The sequence below is a fragment of the Phasianus colchicus genome, chromosome 11 (genome assembly GCF_987193195.1).
Source record: "Phasianus colchicus chromosome 11, bPhaCol1.hap1.1, whole genome shotgun sequence".
NCBI classification, from domain to species: Eukaryota; Metazoa; Chordata; class Aves; order Galliformes; family Phasianidae; genus Phasianus; species Phasianus colchicus.
In genome coordinates, this window is record NC_143446.1 from 17628386 (window position 1) to 17643189 (window position 14804).

Genomic DNA, 14804 nt, shown 5'->3' on the forward strand with positions numbered 1-14804 from the left:
CTTAGTGTGATTATCAGGCCGGTGGCAGAAAGCAGTCAAGACCTTTCCCAAGACCTCCAGTTATAGCCTTAATTTGCATTCTTCTACAAGGATAAGTTAATTGTACCATGGTTTATCGCTTCATTGACAGTTCAGTTTAATTAAGCAGCCATGATAATTGCATTTCTTCCTGAAACTGCAGGAAAACACTTTCTAAGTAGATAAAAGCTTTTGGGCTTAGTGTTTTTTTTTTTTTTTTTTTTAAGGTTTTCTAAAGGAAAGGAATTAAATGGTTGCAGTCAGACACACAGAAGTAGAATGGGCTGGACTCTGCAACCCTTGTTCATGCTGATCAGAACCTCAGGGTATGGAACAGACAAAAGGAAAAGAAATTATTTTTAGGGTAAATTATTATTCAGGGCAAAAGGGATAGGATTAGGGAGAAGCGTATCGCCTTAGCTCTCACTGTGGGGCTTTGGTTCCTTTGTTCCACAAATCTATTCACATTATAACACATTATGCAAAAGCAAGCATAAAGCCTAATCAAGAGACCAGCACCAGTTAACAGCAAACGGCCCAACCACAAGAAGGCTGTCGGGGCTCTGCTCTTCCTGATTCTTTAGCTTATGCATGGAATTCATTTTAGCCCCACAGAAAACGTCACAGCATCTTCTTGACCCCCTGACACCTCTCTATTTCTGCCTGAGATACATTACTAAAATGCTTCTGATTAATCTAATGAATTCAGGTATCTAACTGCTCAGATTGTCTGGGGAAGGGAAGCTGGGAAAATGAGCTGAGATGCACAATGTCAGCCCAGTGAAAGCAGCCTTTAATAGTCTATAAAACTTGGAGATTTGCTAGACCCAGCAAGAGGCTAATATATTATCTATCACTCTCTGACACCCCTCCTCATTCCTACGTTTATTACTTGATTCAAGTCAGCAGCTCTGAAAGCCTGCAAAAATCTTCTGCGATGTGAAATCCTCAGAGAGCAAACAAACTTTATTTTTGGTAAATGTAAAGCAAAGAGAGAGTAAGAGAAAACTTTAATTATCAGCAGGGGCTAAAACTGAAAGAGAAGTTCCAGTTGCCAGAGAAAGGTTTGTAATAGAAACAGCAATTCCCCTGCTGCAAAGAAAACTGCCTACAAAGCAAGAGAAAAGGAGGCCAATATGAAAGGAAAACAGTGAGAGGTTATATTAGAAAAAAAAGCTCTTTCAAATACAAGAAGGAGCCAGAGTTGGCTGTGTGAACTTTTAAATTAATACAAGTTGCTAGCAGGACACTTATCAACTGCAACTGCATCTGAAGACTGCTCATTTCTTTGAGTTTTCCAAGTTATCTGATGGTAACCTCTGCTAAAGGAACGATTCTAGAAACTCTTCAGTCTACGTTATAAAAGATGCCAAAACTTTTGATTCAAAATGAGAACTCGATCTTCTCAGAAACTGATGGGAAAAAGAAAGACTGCAGCAGAAAAATGGGGAAGATGCAAAAATGAAAATTCTATAAATTCAGAGTCTTCTGCAATCCTCTGGTTAGGTTGACTGCTTCAGCTCAAGAGGACAAGGGGAATCAGACTGCTGCAAGCCAGTGCCCTTGTGATATGCAGGTCCCAAGGCTTCAGTGCATGAGAACTTGCCCATTATTTTTAGCAACATCTCATATTCTGTGACATTATCATTGTCTCACTTTTGCTTCTTCACACTTGGGATGAACTGAGCTATGAAGAGTTGGCACAGTCTTTTCAAAGCACACTTAATTGACTTAATTCAAGCTAGAGACCTGAAATTTCCTTAACAATTGCAGTAAATGAAAGCTAGCCTCCACCAAGTATTTCTTATAAAAGAAGTGCTTACAAGTTTGCCTGAGACTTCTGACTCCAGGAAGCACTTGTGCAGTGGGACACTGGTGTGTCTGCCCCAACACTGCTGGACCAGCAAAAGGCATTTTGCTTCTCACCCTGCCCTTAGCCACATCGAATCTAACAGGTTAGGCTGCACCTTCGTGCAGAGCAACGTTTGTTCATAGATGAATTCCATCTTTTTCTTTGACACTGTGCAGTGCTCTGCAGAAGTGGTACGATGCTGCTGCATGAAATAAGTATTTAATTTTATTTTTTTCCTTTTTACTAGAGGGAAAACCAATTAGTCAGAAAACAATGGTCCATCTCCACATGCCACACAGGAAGAGTAATTTAAACTTCCAACTGTTCCGTGCTTGTGGATCAGGTTAAATACACTGGGATTTCCAGTGAATTAAATGGGACCTGGACTGAGCCAAGAGTGTGTTCAGTTTACATCTATTATATGGCCACAGGATTCTTTTCTTTCTTTATCTTCTTGTCAAACCACAATGCATCTTCATCCAAAAGCATACTCTCAGGAATACTACCAGTCCTAAAAAGCCTCAGTTTCAGCAGCAAAATATTTCTTTGAATGATTTCAGGCTGACATTAGCTTTTATTTGAGACATGTCTTACTGTTGATAAACAGTAATAGTTGGAGTAACAGAAAAAAAATAAAAATCACCCAATTCATTCATGGGCTTAAGTCAAGAAAGCTCTGCCTACAGTCCGTTACTATTTATGGACGGTTTTTGGTCTTAAAAAGAGAGGACTGTTAAAAGAAAGAAGAAAAAGATTTTTGTTTAGGAATCAAGCTAGAGAAACACTTCACAGAGAATGCTGCAAGGCAGGAGATCAGATGATCTCTTTGTGTGTTTCTTTAGAAGGAAAAAGCAGTTATGCAATCCCAAGCAGTCATGTGGCACGGCAGCTGCTAAGGTTACTGCTAATTTTTATTAGAGCTGGCTGGAGCCAGAGAAAGATCTGCTTTATAAGCAAGACCTTTTGAGAAATAAACTAAATCTTCCTGAGCTGGGAAGCCTGCAGAACTGACAGAAAAAAAAAAAAAAAAAAAAAAAAAACAGCACTGAAAAGCTCTTTTTTTTTTTTCCCCCAAATGATTCAGGAAACATTTTCACTCTCCCTTCCTGTTGCTGGTTTCTTTCTCATGTTCATCCAATCAATCAAACATACATAATATTTACCAGTTTGCAGCTGAGATTCCTGCCCAGCCCCACAGCCCAAAAGGCCTATTCACAAACCCAGTGTGTGCGTGCCTCTATTCTACATCCCAAGGAAGGAGCGTGGCCCTGAGCACCAGGCTTCAGCTGGCCCTGCTCTGAGCAGTGCAGAGATCCTCTCCAACCTCTGCCGTTCTGTGACCCTGGGAAGCAAGATTTCACTCTGTTAAACTTGGAAGTGGGACTTCACAATTACCCGTATCCCTGCGATACTTTCAGAGTTACTTAGACTTTTGTGTAGTTCAAAGTTACTTGGATTTTGGCAGAAGAAAAACAGACATAAGAAAAATGGAACTGTTTCCATACAAAACTCTTTACAATTAAGAGACCTGTCATGCTTCTGCATATGTCACTTAAACCCAGTTTCAACTATTTTATACTGCTGGTAGATGAACTGGAAGTAATAATGGATAGTATACTGGGTTACAGATGATAACCATCTACATTTTGTCATTGTGAAATGGTGCACAAGAGCAGCCTTCCACAGCATACACAGTTCCTGATATCCATAGGTGAAGTTCTACGACTGAGGCTACATAAATCAATGATCATTTTGAAAGCATATTTTAACACAAGGCTTGAGTAGGCTAGTAGCACTGAGCTTGTACCAACAGAAGACAGTATTTTGCATAACATGACTTTCTTGCCCCTGCCTTGCACAACTGAAACACATTCCACTATTAATGCACTATTTTAGATGCAGAAAAGACATCTGCAACATTTGGGCTATCTGGAATTGTGTGGCACAAAGCGCAGTGATCACCTGGCCCTTCTCCAAAAGAATGGCTCCTGCACAGGGATGGGATGTGTGTCTCTGCACACACAATGTTTGTACCAGTCCCCTTCTTCAGAGCAATTCACAACTTCCCATTTTTGCAACATTTTTCTCCCTCAGTCTTTAAAAGCCAAATTCCACTTTCAGTGGAAAATTCCCTTTACAGGTTTAAGATTTTACAGATAGCATTAAAAAAAAAAAACCACACAACTTCTACAACATTATAAAAGCAACAAGTTACATACTGTACTCATTTAAAAGTCCCAGTACTGAAGCAAAACATCTCTACTACTATTATTATCAGCCCAGTACCATTTCTGTTTATGAGAGTCTAAAAACTTTATAAGTCCTGTAGTTGTGCTTCGTAGCGAAACATAAAATAGCAAAGTTGTATTGTTTTAAAATTATCAACATCATGCATAAAGTAGAGAAGTGGTCAACAGCGTTGGAATCAGGGTCACAATACTGATAAGTTGTCACCTCTCAGTGTTTAAAGCACAGAACTGTGGTCAATTGTGAACAGCTTTTAGATTTTTGTGGTATAAAGAATAAATTAGGAAAAGGAACTAAAACAACCCAATACTTCATGCTGAAAGATATGCTATAGTAAGAAGAAGTTGACTTAAACACTATAAAGACCATTGTCTAGAAGCGACTGCACTGTAGCTGTTACCAGAACAGATTCTAGGATTTCATTTCATTTCCATATTAAATGTGTGAGAAAAAAAGAAACTGTACTATTGTGAAATACCGACAAATGAAGGGCTCACAGCAGGCAGGTCTCCATACCATGCTCTTGTTTTGAAAACAAATCCCACCAGTGGCACAAACCAGGTTAGCACTGCAGGGTGAGCTGCTGCATGTGGATGATTTTTGGAAGGGTCTGCTGACCTCACACATACAGCTTTTCTTCACTTTACTGGACAAATTCCATCTTTCTTATAATTCTAAATTAAAAGTTATGCAAATTTTACTCAAGTGCATTTTGAATGGCAGTGGTCTGAGTTTGCTTTTTTTTTCCCCCAGTTAATTTGGACTCGCTTTTTGCATATCTTTTCATACAATTGACATGGTAATGTACTGCATATGTACTAAACTAGAGATGATTGCATCTGATTGCTCCATTATTGTGATATAAACAAAATGTGTGAAAATAGTTGATAGGACATTCTGTGTGCTCTCTCTAAAAAGATTCAGAGCATTCAAAAATCTAAAAATAAAATCTAACACTTAATCATAATGGTTTGGCTTCCAATGTGGAAAACTGAACAGGAGATGATTTAAAATGCAAAAAATTGTGCCACGTGTGAAAGGATTAAATTGCCCCATTGTTAAGAGCTTTATATGCATCCTTTTAAAAAGTATTTGTTGGAACTTGACACATTTCTTTTTGCTCAGCTAAAGAGAATATGGAACAGCTATTTTTCACTTTGAATGAGTGATAATTCATAAAGCCAGAGTCTGGGTTTCTCAAGTTGTATTTTCTCTTTGGAGTTCATGCCCAGGCCACAGGCTTGTGTGCAGTACTGTGACTGCTCCTGCAGCCCATGAGGTGACAGCAGGCAGGGGAACCTTCACACTGTGCCTTCCCAGGCTGTGGTGACCTTGTCTTGCCATGGCACAGAACAGCCTGGCAAGGGGCTGCACATACTGAGCTGGTGACCTGGGATGCTGACAAGATGTTAGCAGGAGGAAACCAAACCAAGCATGGATTCACTCATTGGAAATGGTAAACGTGAGGGTGGGAGGCTGGATGAGACGCTTAACAAGCCTGTGATCTTGCAGCACGAGTCGCCTGTCTGGGTCCCACACTTCACGTGAGGTTTGGCAGGCCTGGAAGTTATCAAAGCAGTTTGTATTTCCTCTCCAAGTCCTGTTCTTCATGGTATCAAGCAAGTTCATCATCACACCAAAGAATTTTGGGGAGTGGGGCACATGTTGTTCAGTCCATGCCTTAAGAGATTTGGTTTTTAAAGTCTTATAAAAGGCTGTCTCATTGCTGGCATTTTTCTCTCCCATTCTCCTACAGTCAGGAAGTTTGATGCATAAGCATATGACTTAGACATATGAGATATTCCTCATCATCACTTCTTTTTTTCAAGAACAATTTCCCTTTTAACTGTCCAATTTCAACACAAATTGAACAAAATTGTTTCATCCTCTGCAAGGACTTTGGAAGTAGAGGCACCTGTTCTCTGCAACCACTCCCACCTCACAGGTTTCCCTGGGATGCCACTGCCTGTAGAGTAACAGGGATTCTAAGTCCTTCCCAGAGGAAAAAAGAAAATGTGGCTGTTGGAAGAAGACACAGATGTTGTGAAGAAGTGCCCAAGAGCCACAGCAAAGCTGGAGGTGAATGAGAGTGCTACCCTTCAAACTGAGACAGAGGCAGTGGTGTGGACAGATGGACACTGATGGACAGAGATGGACACTGATACTGTAATCACATTAATTGAATGCACTGCGCATAAGGGATCTATTCCTGAACTTAGAGTTCTTTCTTGGATAATTTAATTTCATCTTTTTTATTTGGCATACTCTTGAGAGCAATATTCCAATCTCCCTGATTCAAAACACCCATGTCACACTTAGGGGCAGCATGCTGTGAATTACTGATAGATGACAATATAATGTGGGGATACCTGAGAGGAGCTCATAAAGGACTTTACAGGAAGTTACAGCATGAAATGTGTTTATAAGTATAGCTCTGCAATCTACCTTACTCATCGAGGAAGAGACACAGAAGGATCCATGAGGGTAGAAACAATTGTTTCCTTCTTTACAGAACTTTATATTTTCAACCCATCCAATGGATTTTTTTTTTTTTTTTTTTTTTGCTGCTTGTGGGAAGGAGGATGATTCAGTATTTACTGTAAAACATGTACTACACATCTTTGGTTCATCCTCCTCTTGCTGTCTGGTTTATTGCCTTCCTCCCCACAGCTCAGAATGCAGCACTGATAGGGAATCAGGCAAATCCATTTATGAGATGAAAAAATGCAGTGATAAACAACATTTTCTGTTTTCATTTCCATTTTCCCCTTAAGATTATTAGAACTGCCTTTTAGCACTGACCAACATGCAAGATCTATGTTTTAGCACAGACATGAGGATGCTTCGTGATACCATGAGCAGATACAGACAAAGGGCTTGGAAAATGTTCTGCAAGTTAGACACCAAAAAAAGCTGACTTTGCTATAACTGTACTCATTGCCCACCGTGTTCCCTCTCCAGAAATACTCAAGTGTGCTTGCATGTCCTGGCAGGAACGGGAACAGTCAATTTTAAGTTGCTGTCTCAAAATAGTTTTTTTCCAGAAAATTAATTCCTAAGTGTATGTATCTGCATAGTAAATCTTGTTTGCAGAGCTGAACTCTTCCATTCATGACAATGAACAATTCTGTTTAGCCTCTCTGCCTATCAGAGTTCAGTTAGTGCATGCACTGAAGCTCTTGCAAGAAAAATGCTAAAGTTTATCATGCTAAAGCTGACTTTAAAAAGTGCACCAGCAAATGAGAAACTGAAAGCTCAGCTCAGTTATTACATTTACTGATTACTTGTGGAAGTCTCCTGTGAACAGTCTGCAAGTGGTGATAAGCTGCAGTGGGCATGCAGCTGGGGGACAACTCTACGCTGGCAGGAAAGCTGGGCTGGCAGCACATGGAACTCTTTCAGCCCAAATACTCAACCTCATGGAAAAACTAGATCCTGTCCCACGCCAGCAGAGCACGTGAAAAGTCTCTTCATTTACTCTTTCAGTCCACTGTAAAGCAGCAGATCTTTCTTAGCCCACATATTTCCCTGACAGGGAAATGTATGCTGTGCTGCTGTGAGCACTCCTTTCCCTGCCCTCCTGCCTGGCAGATGTGCTCTGTCTGTGCTGATCTGACTTTCTGAAGGCTACACTGCTAACTCTGATACCCAGTGTGGTTTGCTGAGAAAAAAGCAGAAAGTTGTTCTCCTAGAACTGCCCGGGTACTACAGGATGAATGGAGAATCCAGAGCAAATTGTACATTTTATTTGCAAATATACAGTAGATGATTTGCTAAAAAGTTTCATTGTTCCTATCCTATAACCTACGAAGAAACTCACCTACCAGAAAGACAGCCTATAATTTGTAGCAAATGAGTGCACTTTGGGGAAAATCAATCAAATGCACTAAGACAAATTCTCAACTCCTAAACTAATGATCCTTCCTGCGAGCAGCATGAGACATTGGGCAAACCTCAGGTGGCATAAATCCTTGTGGTTTTGGTGCAGCTATGACAGTTTATGATACCGCAACAGTGCCCTAATTGTACTAAAAACATTTTAAGGTGACAAGCAGTCAGCGTTTCAAGCCTTCTTTCTGAACAGCTCTGAAGCTAAACAAATGAGTTTACTAGTCACTGAGAAGAGAATGCTGCACTTAATTCATAATCTTTCGGAGCTGATGTGCTTAAAAATAAAAACTTTGTCTTAAGAAATGCCAGGCAGCTGCATAGAGGAGTCCTTCATAGCTGGGACTTGAACCAACTCTGCTACAAGAGGAAATTAGGACCATTCTGTTGCCCTGACAAAAATGTAATCTATGAAAATAGTAATTCCTCTGTAATAAAATCAATAGTTTCAGCATGTTTTTAACATGGCAATTTGCTATGGAAAAATAATTCAGAATAATGCTTGAAATCAGCTGTTTGCTTTGAATAAATAAGTCACAGCCGTACATGAAAATCCTGTAGCCACACCATAGAAAGTCTCATAATATCATTATTTCCTCGCTTCTAGAGTGGTTGTGAAATACCTGGAAACAGATATAGGTGAAAAGCATTGATTTACATAGAGCAGTAATGAACAGACCAAGATCCAAGTCTTTTACTCTGACCTGACTATTTGGGAAGACATCTTCCAGTATACTTCAGATTTCCCAATTGCAAAATAAGGATAATAATATGAAACAGCAAAGGAAACAGCTATAAGACATTCCTAAAAGTCCCGTGTAAACACTAAATATCTTTATTATGTAACAGACCTGGTAAAATGAAATACGAAGGAAAGGGATATATCTGTATTTCTGTTGTGTGCTGCTTTAAAGACTGAGTAGCACAGATCATGCAACATTCATCTTGATGATGCATGCCATTGAGCAGTAGAAGCACTTCACAGTAGCACTGCTTACGTTACTGAACAGTCCAAAAATGCTTTTACTGAAAATTCAAGACAATTACTAGACCTGATTTACTTTTTTTTATATTTATTCTTTTAAAATGTGTAAAATAGGAAATCCAAACCAGTGGGAAAATATGATTTAAAATGATGTCAGACATAATTTAAAGTTTATCTCAGTATAATTTGTCAGGGGAAAGAACTTCCAAGCAACATTTGCTATCAGCTATAAACAGCACTATGCATCCAAATTGTGTACTGGGTAATCCCTGCTAAGTACTGAGAAATGTTTTGACAGTTTTGAAAATGAGAAACAATGCTCTTATTTTACATAAGCTCCAAAATATGTCTGCCAGGAGATCCACAACAGAGAAACATTTTCAAAAGGAAATAAAATTATTTCTGTCCTACTCCATTTTAAGTTCACTGCCATGAACTCTGGAATCATTTTGGAGATGTTGTGCTCAGCATCTCATGTTAGAATGAGAGCTCTCTGTGAGAGGGTCTATTTAAAATCATGCTGATGTTTCTTAAAACCATAATATTAAGAGCAAGTCAATTAAGTTCTAGATAGCCAAACTCAGCTCTAGATAGTTATCCTGTTTCTTTGTCATCTCTCATGCTTTTCAAAGCAAATGTGAGCCATTAGCATGCTCTCTTGTCTGTGATGGGTTCCACCTGCGGCTTTCGATTGCATCTTGTCATTTACAGCTACATCTGCTGAACTGCCAGACGTGGTTATGAACTTTGGGTTTTGCTTCATTAGAGACTATCATCAAATGTTTACTGATTTTCAGCTACATAATTTACAGGATATTTCAATTATCTATCAGTATGACAAAGCTGGTTTGGTTGCCTTGATGCAAGAAGTATCCCTTTTCTGCCTTGCCTGGAATAGGGTTAAATACAGTGCAATAAGTACAAATTTCACAGAGTAAAAAATTAAACAGCAGTTTTAGGTGCTGATGTCCCCAGTACAAGGACTTTTAGGGCTTTGCATCAGACCACTCTAGTTCTGTGAGCCAGATGCCTGTAGTGGCTGGGGGACATTATAATAAGCCATTTTATCTGAAATGAACCTATTAGCACCTCAGTGACCACTCCACAGTGGGAATCAAAACACATCCACTGGGCGTCCCAGAGATTGCCTTCAACAGGGCATTCCTAATCCAAACTCACACATCCAAAGTCAATGATTCTGTAACCATTTTGCTAAATTTTCATCAGACTTTTGTGTGTATTTAGAAATGAGTGAATATGAAAACGAATTTGCAGACAGCAGAGGCTGTCAACACACAGCATTCAGTTGGGCTTCTGCTACCCTTAGTATGCTACAAATACAACCAGTTTCCTTTGTGTCTTTATTCTGGAGTTCTCTCTTATGAGAAAACGTAGCTTGGAATTGTGGGAAGAACTCTGCCCAAATGCTACTTACAGAGGTATGGCTGCACTCACAGAGCAGCCAAGAAACACAGCACGGAATCTCACCCTGCCTGCCTTCCTCTGTGTTCTTCTTGGGTTCTTACCATTGGCACACCATAGCAGTATTTAGTTGCTCAGCCTGGTCTGTGCTATCAGTGCCAAATACTGAACTTGTGGAAAAATGGAGCAGAGAAAAGCAGTAAGGAATGAAATTGCTTGCAAGAGAGAGCAGATTCTATAGAGCCTGTGGAGGTCAGCTGCCTTCATTCTCTCCTGGCAACTCCTGTAACAAATTGCCATATGGTTGCAATTCCAGGCTGAGTTACAGTGCTTACACTCAAGGAGATTGAAAACCAGGACATCTCCTTACTTTGGGGAGTTTGATTTTCCAACGTTTTGTTTTTCATAGTTGTCTTGTTCATGTGATTATCCACTACTTCAGAAACGGATGTCAGCTTTTCAAACATGCTTTGGGGAAATGTGTGCCTATGGGAAAAATTTCAGTTCAAACAAAAATTACAGACCTTTTCCCAATTATGTTATACCATAAATATGGTTTAAGCAACTCAGGATCACTTCACAGCTCAGCTTCTTATCTTTTTATAGTTCTGCTACTGTGGCTCCACTCCTTTCCATATGAAGAAACTTAATTAATATTTTATATCCTTACTAAATTGTGAATACAATTTACCATAACAGCACAGAAAATAGCAAATACACATTGTCTTCTGCCAACAGAAAATCCTTAACAGCTGTTTACTGCTCATTTGCAAAACATAAGAGCAATAGAATTCCATTACTTAGAGAAACTGGTTGCTCCATGATATCCTTGGCAACAAACACAGCACTTATCGTTTTGAACAACAGACTCTCAAAGTTTCTCCAGCCTACAAAAATAAGACAGCGAAGAACACTTTTTTTAACTGTAAAATGCTAAACAAAGGAAACGGACTCACACTCAGCTGCATTTCATGAAAACTAACCTTCTTCTTTCTCTCTCTCTCTCAAAAAAAAGATCTTTTTTCCCAAACAAACATTTCAAGCAACCATCACTTTCACAGAAAGTCTTTTTATTGAAGTCAAGACTTTGGCAAAATGAGAAGAAATTCAGACTCCAAACGGAATAATACAAGTAGATACAGACAACAGTGAAGGAGTACCTCAGGCAGGTTTATAATAAATCCTACAGATACTGCAGAGCAGAATATTTTCTGGCCATTCGAAACATTTGTTACCTTTGGTCTTAGAAACCAGGATAAATAAAATCACGGTTTACACTACAGATATTTCACATATGGTTTTAACTAAATAACTTACAAATTTCCAATAGCTTTAAAAAGAAATATCTACGGCATACCAGATAGATACTCGCTCCTCAGAAAGTCAGGACGTGCACATACCAACCATAATCTGGTTTCTATATTTAGGTAAGAACTATACCTAAAGCCACAAAGGTCAGCACTGAATCAAGTCAAGCATATTTTAGCAGACATGTCTTCTAGACAGTGTTTACCAGGGTACATTTCTCCCAAACCCACGCTAAACTTCATGCCATTTGAAGACATGACAACAGAACTCGGACTATTAAAAGAGGCTGGACAGTGTACTCACATACCTCAATAATCCTGTCATGAATTTGCAGCCCTCCTTCCTTAGCAGCAGGCCCAGTGTCAACTATTTTTGATACAAAAATTCCTTCGCTGGCTGAACCATCTTGATTGTCCTTTAAAGATGAAATGAAAAACACATTACTGAACCTTGAAGTAACTCTAATTTGTGCTAAGCTAAAACTCGCCTGTGCCACAGCAGTCCATGTAATGTGGAATAAATATCCTTAGTGATGTCTTAATATGGGACTATTTGGACTAATGAGAACACCTGATCCATTCTGAGTAACTGTACAGCCAGGAATGGACTTTCATTAGGCTCATCATTTGCAGGATAATTGTTTTCTTCTGACTCAGGCCAGCTCAGTAGTAGCTGTCATTATAATTATTAAAATGTAGAATCCAGTGAGACAGCAGCTTGATTGCACATCAAACAGAAAGCAACGGTGCATTTTTATTTTTAGTTGCACGGCTCTTCCTTTGGAACCTTAAAAATAAAACTGAAAAACAACCTCTAACTAATAAGGTATCTTCATATCCCTGACTATTGTGAAATCTGCTATCTGTGCAGAACAATTCTCAGAAAAGGAACTGAAAAACTGAAAAACTGTAAAGAATAACTTTCAAGTGAATTTAGCAGGAATAAATTGTCATTAATGTCACATTTCCGACAGGCCAAGGAGTAGTTCTGAGCACTTTTCTAACTTGCTAGGACAAGGTATATTCCACTCCTTGATCTAATTAAAGTCAGATGCAGCAGCTCCTGCCAGCAAGCATCAAGAAAAAATATATTAGTGAGTGTGCAGGAAACATCTGCTGAAATCATGGAATTCAAAAGTAGGTTGTTTAAATTACATCCCTTCACCTGCACAGAGGGCAGCCTAATCTCTGGTGGAAAGGAGAGTAAATATCGATTTCTTAATGAACTATAAAAGGTCTAAAGCTGCGGGTCCTGAACTCGTGCACTGTCTTCGAAACAGTATGGTCTGAGAAAAAGATACCGGGGCTGTCTGCATTTTGGGAGTGACATTCCACCTGTATCAGTGTCACTAGCTGTGACCGTGTGCAGGATTAAACGTGTGAGAGAAAAGAACGTACAGTTAGACCTCCAATATTAATCTGAATGTAAGATTTGCTCTGAAAGAATCCCAAGAGAACCAAATAGTTGTCAGCAGCATTTTTCCTCTAAGTGTTGACCTACATGCTTTTCCCAACTGGAAAGGGCAAACATATTTTAACAATTAACATACCACGCATGGTCGGCCACCAATAATATTAAATCCAAGAGAGCCTGAGTCACGATGAAGGACGAGAGTCAGTGCTTTAGTTTCTTCACCCTGTAAAGAACAGAGAGATGCATTCAAAGCATTTGTGTGCACTGATGAGCAGGACAGATAACACTTCTATCCCGGTCTGTTGGGTCGCTTTGTTAGTTCCTTTTCCCATGAAGTTTAGAACAATTCTGTGGCAGAGCTGGGAAGGCAGCAGCCCCGGCTGCAGCCACCCCACGGCGCCTCTGCAAAACCCGCCCTGGAGATTTATGCGTATTTTTTATTGAGATCTACAGTGAGACACTTAACAGCAACAGAAGATATTTATATGCAATACTGTTCCTGCAACTACTTGACCCAGTCATATGTGATCTGTTATGTAAAATACTCCGCGGCTCCAGTAGTCAGATTCTTGACTTTTCCAGTGCTTGAGGGTGTCTGAAGGACTGCATTTTTATGTTGTTTCTCTCTGGCGCTAGCTGCAATACATTGTTTTAAACAGTATCGAATATGAACTGTGATACAACAACAAATCTCTGGCGAGCTTTAGAAACAGCTTTAAACAAAACTGCTACAAATTTTGCAAAGGGCCTATGATGCTGATGGCCATTCAGAGTGCCTGCTGGAAAGAGATTCTGAATACAATTTTCTTTGGAATTTTAACACTAGCAAAACAGAAATTCCTCAGCACTGAAAACTGTTATATTAATTCCCTAAAACATAAAATTCTGCAGTGAACAAACATCTGATTATGCAAAATAAATAAACAAATAAATAAATAAATTTAAAATGACCAACAGAGAAAGGCAGGACAGCCTTGTAATGTCTGAAGGACTGTGCAAACATCATTTGCTATCCTGACCTACCCAAGCTTGCTCCTAAGCGCAGATATGCTCATAAAAGGTACATCTATAAACTTACACAAAATCTCTTTTGTGACAGTGTGATGCTACTTAGGCCTATACATTTTGCTAGGACAAACCTGCATACAGGCACCAAAGAATACAACTAAATCCTCACAGTGTAATAATTTCAGACTCAATCAAGTGCTATCATTCATAGCAAAACACTACAAGACTATACAGCAGCTCACAATTACAAAAAGCCATCTAAATAATAGTCTCTTTTTCAGAAATAAGAACAGGGTACTCCCAACTGCACGGTGTGCATCCACAGATATCTCTGAACATTTCTACCTCTGAGATTTTTTCTTTGTTTTATCCATAGGGTGAAAAAGTTATGAACACAAAGAAGGTTTGAGGAAGTTATCTTACAAGTCTGGTTTTCATAACCAATTAATGACAAAAATTACAACAGTTACATTGTAATTTGATGCAGCTGGTTTTAGCTTGTGCATTTTTCTTCTAACATATCAATTTGAAGTTGCCAATCAAATATTAATGTCTATTAAACTCATAAAAAAATGTCCAAGTAATCCTGGATTACTGAATTACTCTCACAGATCTGGGGGAGATTACAAAGCCCAATTCCCTCCCAGTGTAAGCTGGCAGAGC

At 39.2% G+C, this 14804-nt stretch overlaps 1 protein-coding gene across 1 annotated transcript in view; it reads right to left on the minus strand.

Moving 5' to 3' along the window:
• PDZRN3 (PDZ domain containing ring finger 3) overlaps positions 1-14804 on the minus strand; it is a 121202-nt gene that overhangs the window by 101648 nt on the left and 4750 nt on the right. Inside the window, exons 2-3 of the mRNA XM_031605733.2 lie at positions 13270-13356; positions 12028-12135 (exon numbers count right to left, since the gene is read on the minus strand). Coding sequence (XP_031461593.2) covers positions 12028-12135; positions 13270-13356 — 195 coding nt within the window. The remainder of the gene's footprint in view (positions 1-12027; positions 12136-13269; positions 13357-14804) is intronic.